Consider the following 7,756-nt stretch of genomic DNA (forward strand, 5'->3'; position numbering starts at 1 on the left):
TGCATTTGAAATCTATTAATATGTATTTACAATATAGTAACACTCTAGCAGTCATTATGAAAAACAAAATAATTTTAAGACATAACCCCTGACTTATTTTAATCTAATTAGGGAAACTGAGAACAAAGAGGTGGTAAATCATTAAGTGTTACATAGGATAGCTCTAATTATAACTGCTCTAAGAGAAGGTATAAATAAATGTAGGCTAAAATTGTTTTAAAAATCAGATAAAGCTTCCTAGAGAAAAACTAGAGCTTGAAAAAAGTAAGTCTTAAATGGGCAGAGAAGAAGGACAAAGGCTGTTCCTAGCAGGAAAGAACAGCCTGAGCAACGGTAAAGAGACTGGACAACATAGGGTAAGTACAGTGCAAGTGCAAAGACCGAGGGCCTCTTTTTAGGATGAAATAAAAATAAGTCTGCTCCTACCAAATCAAGCTATTTATAATTTCTAGTTGTGCCAGGTTCCTCTGCAAACTCTTAACTCATTCTTTAAGATTCATCTTCCTCGTGGCAAGCATTTCCTGGACGTCCCCAGACTAATGTGGTCTCCCATCTCTACTGCCTTTAGGCATCTCAGGCATAATTCTACCCTAGACCTCAAGGCACTATGGTTGAATTATCTACTCTGCCCAGTCCCCACTGGCCATGAGTTTCTTATTGTCCCAAATTGTATTCTCAGAGCCTAGCACATCCCAGGTACTTAAAAAATTGCTGTTGACAGAAGACGAGATAAAATGGCATGGGATTTCAATTTTATTCTGGGCCATTCTGCTATAAGATACACTAACCAACCCTATGAAGTAGGAGTAAAATTCGCCAAAATTTCTAACTTGAAAGCAACTGAGTATTAAAAATGAAGATTTAGGAGAATCAAATAACCTAATACCAGATGAAAAGAATCAGGTTAAAAGATCACCATCCACACCACATACATGCATGTGTGTGCGTGCACACACACACAGACACATAAAATAACTTTCTCCCCACTGTTCCTTACCATCAACATTTTATGGAGATCCTCATCAAAGGCGTCTATGTTGCAGTCAGTCTTCTCCAAGTCATCTAAAACCTCATGCAGCATGAACTGGTAGTACTGCTTCATCAAAAGGCCACCCTTGAGGACCTCTTTACATTCTCTTACCAGCTATAAGGAAATGATCACAAGTTCTATTACTTCACAAACCTTTACCAAATCATTTGTCGAACTTGACACATACACACTTAATACTCAAATAAACTAAAAAAAAAAAAAAATGGAAACTTGCCTCTGAAAAACCTAAATTATTTCCCAGCATCTTTGCCAGTTTATTTTTTATAAATATTTTAATAGTCTCAACTGAGTAAAAACAAAACAGTGAAAATTAAGAAGTATTTAATATTACAGCAATAATACACAGAGAAAATACCATATAGGCAACCACTGATATGCTAAACTATATTCTCCTAAAAATAAATTTCTATAGAAAATAAATTCCATGGATTAAGACAAATTTCTCTACTAATTTACATTGTAAGAAATTTGAATAAAACCGGCAATATTTTGCCAAAAATATAATAAAATATTCAAATATATTTCTATATACCAGAGAGAATGGCTGCCTCCAAAATAATTTAGCATAGTTTATCTACTGTGATTTGTAGTCTCCACTGTGATAAAACTCCAATAATTACAACAACAACAACAAAAAGAACTGTGATGGAAAACAAACAAACAAAAAAACCCAAGATTAATCTGATGAAATTAAGTGGAAGTCAAGGAACAAAACACAACAATAAGATGGGCAGAACAGCAATATATGGGTCGAGTAGGAAATGTTATAAAGAAGGAAAGGAGTTTAAAATAAGATGACATGTAAGGTTCCTTCCATTAATAATATTCTAAGCCTTAATAACATTATAGGACATAATACCCTCAAAACTCCAATCAACAGGGACTATCCAAGACCATACAGTTGTAATAGTATTAATACACATTAGTCAAGACACAAAGGGAATTCCACCACTGCTATCAGGAAAGTAAACTGGCACAAGCTTTCTAGAATTTAAAAAGCATGACAATAATTTACTTTTATGATTTCATACTGAAGAAATAATCAGAGATGAAGACTAAGATTTATAAATAAATTACTAATCATGGTATTATTTAAAACAATAAGAGATAAACTAAATAATGATGCATGTGTATAGTAGAACACTATTACAGCAATGTAAAACCTTGTTTCTGAAAAATACTTAAAGAAGAGGGAAAGACATCACAATATAGTATTTATATATTTACTTGTATGTGTGGGAAATACATATGTACAGGAAAACAAATGGATGGAAATACACTAAAATGTTATAGTGGTTATCTCTGAGTGGCAGGATAATGGTGATTTTTATTTTTATCTGCATCCTATACGTACTTCCCAAATTTTATAAAATAAGCATGGATTTACTTTTATAAGCATTAAGCCACCACCATAAAATATTTTAAAAATAATTATCTATAGTAAAAGGGCTATAGCTATAGTTAAGTCTATTAAAAAGGGTACTTCTCAGATTATATAGGCAAATTTCTGTATTTAAAATGTCACCAGGTATGTAACTGAATCTCTGAATGCATTTAGGCCAAAATTTCTATTTTCTTTTTACTCTTGGTAATACTACCTTAATCCAGGTATGCCTTTTATGTTTCAAAGTATTTAACATTAACTACTAAATAATCCTCATAGTAACTCCATCAGGCAAATAATAAACTCCTTGTTTATCAGGATATATTCCTGAAGTATTTGTTTTGTGGGAAAGGGAAATGAAAAGTATTTTATCAAATCTTCCTAAGTAACAACTGCAGTATGGGTGACAAGTAGAAGCAGGGCCAAAGCAGATGGCAGGAGGATAACCAGAAACAAAATGGTTATGTAAAGGAAGCAAAGCTGAAGTCAAAATAGAGCTCTGATGGTTGCTGGAGGGAAACTGATGTTATGTAAAGGAGATGAAGGAGCCCATTTACAACAGACCTCCACCAATCACTCTACTCCACTAACCAGTCTACTCCACATCTAATTAAACAAACAAATATACATAGAAACCTATCTTGTACGTATTTCATAACTCTAGTCACCTCTCCTTCCTTACCCTATACTCATCACCTTATGCCTCACCCTGTCATTCACAGAGCCACGTAGCCCCAGCCCCCAGTCCCTATGGGATATACATGTGCCTTTTACAAAACACCTACCAAACATTCTTTTTGCAAAATCTGAAAATTTTATTATTATATAGAGTTGTTATGGGTTGAAATGTGTAACCCAAAAAATGTATGTTGAAGTCCCAATCCTCAGTACCTCAGAATGTGACATTATTTGGAAACAGGATCGCTACAGACAGAATTAGGTAAGCCAAATGGGGTCATACAAGAGTAGATGGGTCCTTAATCCCATATGACTGGTGTCCTGGACACAGAGACAGACAGGAGAGAAGGCCAGGCGATGACCTAGGCAGAGACTGAAGCCCAAGGATTGCTGGCAAACCACCAGGAGCTAGGAAGAGACAAGGAAAGATTCTCCCCTACAGATGTCAGACTTCCAGCCTACAGAACTGTGAGACAATAAATTTTTGTTTTAAGCCATCCAGTATATGGTACTTTCTTATGGCAGCCATAGGAAAGTAAGATAATTGTGAATGCCGATATGATAATATCACAAAGCATAAATACAGACACTCTTCAGCACTCACTGCTTCCAGAATTCCTGTTTCCCATGGAATATCAAACACCCTATAAAATCCCATCCAAAACTAACAACAATTAAGAAATCAGAAGTTATCATTACTGCTTAAACCACACAACTGCATAAGCAAGCAAAAAGTTTCAACGTCTCCTTTCTGTATGCTCCTAAGAGCATACATATAGCTCCAATAGGACACAAATAAATGAATTTGGGAATTATATCTCCGATGAATGAATTATAAGTTTCCATTCTTCAGAGACTGATATTAAGAAGATATAGAGGGTCATATTATCACCTCTTATTTTGATACCCTTTTGGAACAAGGAAATGGATGGCAGAAAGGTTGAATCACAATGTTATTTGAAGCCCACAAGAACATTTTGTATTACTCTAAACATAGTAGACTCCTGATGGATATCGGGGGCAGTCTCCTACATATCCAAAATACCACCACCAAAATCCAGTAACTACCACTGAAACATTACTGCAATCAGATCCTCAAACTCATTAAATTTCTCCAGTTTCCTCAATAATACTCTTTATATATAACATAGGGATTCAGTTCAGAATCACACATTTCATTCAGTTATCATTTCTCTTTGGTGTCATTCAGTCTGCAACAGCTCACCTTCCTTTCCTTGACTTACACGACTTTGGCTTGGTTAGAAATTATAGGCCAATTATTTTGTACAACGCCCCTCAGTTTCAGTTTGTTCCATGCTTCCTCATTACTGATGCCTTGATTTGGACATTTTCACAGCCTCAGAACTGAAAACATGTAAGTTAATATATTGCCAATGTGAAAGTCAACCCGTTTCTTGTACATTGAATTTCAGGAAATTTATCAAATGAAAACAGCATGGAGGCTGCCCTCTTCACCATCCCTGGGCTCTGATGCCCCATAATTGGACACCCCTCCATGCCTGGCTCTGCCTCACCTAATGGCTTCAGGACTGGATTGATCAGACATAAAAGGGAAGGGGAAGAATGGGAAAGGGAAAGGTTGAGCATATCCTTAAAGGATCAATTTATTAAGGTGAATTAGGCAAATCCAGGCAAGATAATGAAGGCTCTGCAGAGTTTGGAGCAGGAGTGACAAGATCCACTGGATGAGGATTTAAGAATGGTCTCACAGGCAGTGGGATGGAGAATGGGTGGGAACGGATCAAGTCTGGCGGCAGCATGACTAGCTATGAAGTGTTGGTGGTTGTCCAGGAGAGAGGTGAATGTTGCGGGGACTAAAGTACCATCTGTGCTGTTGGCAAGAGGTCAGCTTGAAAACCTTACTGCATAGCAGGAAAATGATGAAGCCAGAGTTTCCTGGATTCAAATCAAGCATCCACCACTTACTCCACTGTGACTTGGGCCAGGTTCATCAGGCTGTGGCTCAGTTTTCTTATGTGCATAATGCTATGATTGTCATATTCTGGGGGTAATTACTCATTTTTGCATCCTTCATTTGGACCATGAAAATTTTACCTTTTGACATCCTTAAAGTGCTGTGCAGGTGTGGTTACTTCCTCTGCAAAAAGGTAATCTCTATCCACTTGCCTGCTTGGACAGGCATGAAAGAGGCCTTGCTTATTTTTAGGACCTCAACAATGTTGAATTTCACCTGAGCTCTGAAAACTGCGATGCTTATGAATTCTCTCCCAGTACTTACTGTTCCAGGACATGGCTTTCCCCACAGAACAACCAGATATCCAGATGGATTCAAAGCCAAAAACAGAAATGAGAATTACCTGGTTCCCATTCCTGTTCTTAGAATTCTGGAACACACTGCCTTTTCTACAGAAAAAAATATATGGATATCGAAATTTGTGATGAAGAATGTGACTCACCTGAATCAGTCGACCAATAAACTCAAGAGGAGAGTCTTCTAGAAGTTCCCACTCCCAAAGTTTTTCCAATTGCTGCAGAAATAGATGCAGTTTCCAAGGATTATGATATAGAGACAGAAAATAATTCTTCTTGTAGTTTCCAAGAACAAACTGATGAAAGCCACCAGCTAAGCTTTGTAAAATTGTTGACGAGAGTCAAGCTTTGAATGTGACTGCCCAGTAGAAATCCCCTTTACTGAGAGCTGATAACGGTGGCCTCTATAAATGTGAACTTTGTGAGTTCAATTGGATATATTTTTCTGATTTAAAGAAACATATGATTCTGAAGCATAAGCATACTGATTCAAATGTGTGCCAGGTATGCAGGAAAAATTTCTCTACCAACATGCTTCTGACGAACATGCCAAACTACATGAGAAGGATCCCTGAATTTGTAAATACTGGGATTATAAAACAGTAATTTTGAGAAGCTTAGCAAGCACAACTCTACTTACATTTCCAGGAGCACACCTGTGATGAGCAGTACTTGTGTCAGTTCTGTGAACATAAAACAAATGATCCAGAACACTGGCATAGCCATGTTGTGAATGAGCATACATGTAAATTAATAGAGTTGAGCGATGTCTGTAACAATGGAGAACATGGACAGTACAGCCTGTTAAGCAAAATTGTCTTTGACAAATATGAAAACTTCTTTGTATTTCAAGTATGTGGTTTTTGAGTAGATTTCATGCAAATGTTAATAGATGTGTTGCTATTGAACATAATAATTTTTTTCCCAATGTCTGTTATGAAGGCTTTTCAAGTATGTTGGAATATTGCAAGCATTGAAATTCACATTTATCTGAAGGGATTTATTTATGGCAACACTGTGAATACTCAGTTGGACAAATTGAAGATGTTAAAATTCATCCAGATTTAAGCATTCAGCCTACTTACCTCATAAATGTAATGACTGTTTGATGAGGTTTGGAAATGAAAGGGAATTAATAAGTCAGCTTCCAGACCATGAGACAATTTCATTGTTCTCTTTATTTAACTTACATCGTGTTAGTGTAAAACAATAAATTTAACTTTTTATTGAAGATGTGAAAATGGATGTTTTTAAACATAACTTATGAGAATTGCAACATGATTTTTAAAATAGTCCAATCTTCTTGACATTTGCACATTGTTCTAGATTGCTAACGCTGCCAGAATGCAAAACACCGAAGATGGATTGGCTTTTATAAAAGAGGGTTTATTTGGTTACACAGTTGCAGTCTTAAAGCCATAAAGTGTCCAAGGTAACACATGAGCAATTGGGTAACTTCACTGGAGGATGGCCAACGGTGTCCAGAAAACCTCTGTTAGCTGGGAAGGCACATGGCTGGCGTCTGCTCCAAAATTCTGGTTTCAAAGTGGCTTTCTCCCAGGACATTCTTCTCTAGGCTTCAGTTCCTCAAAAATGACACTCTTAGTTGCACTTGGGGTATTTGTCCTCTCTCAGCCTCTCCAGAGAAAGGGTCTGTTTTCAACAGCTGTCTTCAAACCGCAGTTCCTCTCTCAGTTTCTGGGCGTTCATCAGAGTGTCCCTCTTGGTTGTAGCAGCTTGCTCCTTCTGTCTGATTTTATATAGTTCTCCAGTAATTTAATTCAGACCCACATTGAATGGGTGGGCCAACACCTCCATGGAAATTATCCAATCAGAGTCATCACCCACAGTTGGGTGGGGCACATCTCCATGGAAACATTCAAAGAATCACAATCTAATTAACACTGATAGGTCTGCCCACACAAAATTACATCAAAGATAATGGCGTTTGGGGGGACATAATACATTCAACCTGGCGCACACATTTTTTAGTATATAATTGCACCTTAGACATGATATTTTCTATTGCATGATAGTTGGTAGTTTTAACACTCTTGGTGACTGCCATTCTATTACTTGCTTGTGCTCTGATTTCATGATTTGCTAAGAAATGTTCTGAAGAAACTGTACTGCAATTTTCCTTACAAATGCATAGTTGCCAGTTTTTTTCTTTTTTTTTAAACAAAAGACAAGCTCAGTTTTCAGTGATAAAACACTTTGTGTACCAAATAATTAAAGTACAGCACTACCAGAAATGAAATGCAATACAATATACAATTAATTCATGGATAAGAACCCAGGCTCTTCATTTATATTTGCAACCAATTATTATCCCCACAGATCCGTATCTG

The 7,756-nt window shown here is 36.7% G+C and overlaps 1 protein-coding gene and 1 pseudogene across 1 annotated transcript in view; one reads left to right on the forward strand and one right to left on the reverse strand.

The window, feature by feature from the left end:
• LOC119519960 (mitogen-activated protein kinase kinase kinase 4-like) overlaps positions 1–4,894 on the reverse strand; it is a 73,417-nt gene extending 68,523 nt beyond the window's left edge. Inside the window, exons 1-2 of the mRNA XM_037817678.1 lie at positions 4,844–4,894; positions 998–1,144 (exon numbers count right to left, since the gene is read on the reverse strand). Coding sequence (XP_037673606.1) covers positions 998–1,144; positions 4,844–4,894 — 198 coding nt within the window. The remainder of the gene's footprint in view (positions 1–997; positions 1,145–4,843) is intronic.
• Positions 4,895–5,197: 303 nt separating this feature from the next.
• On the forward strand, positions 5,198–6,618 carry LOC119519961 (annotated as a pseudogene).
• Positions 6,619–7,756: the final 1,138 nt, after the last annotated feature.

The sequence above is a fragment of the Choloepus didactylus genome, chromosome 24 (genome assembly GCF_015220235.1).
Source record: "Choloepus didactylus isolate mChoDid1 chromosome 24, mChoDid1.pri, whole genome shotgun sequence".
Taxonomy (NCBI): domain Eukaryota; kingdom Metazoa; phylum Chordata; class Mammalia; order Pilosa; family Megalonychidae; genus Choloepus; species Choloepus didactylus.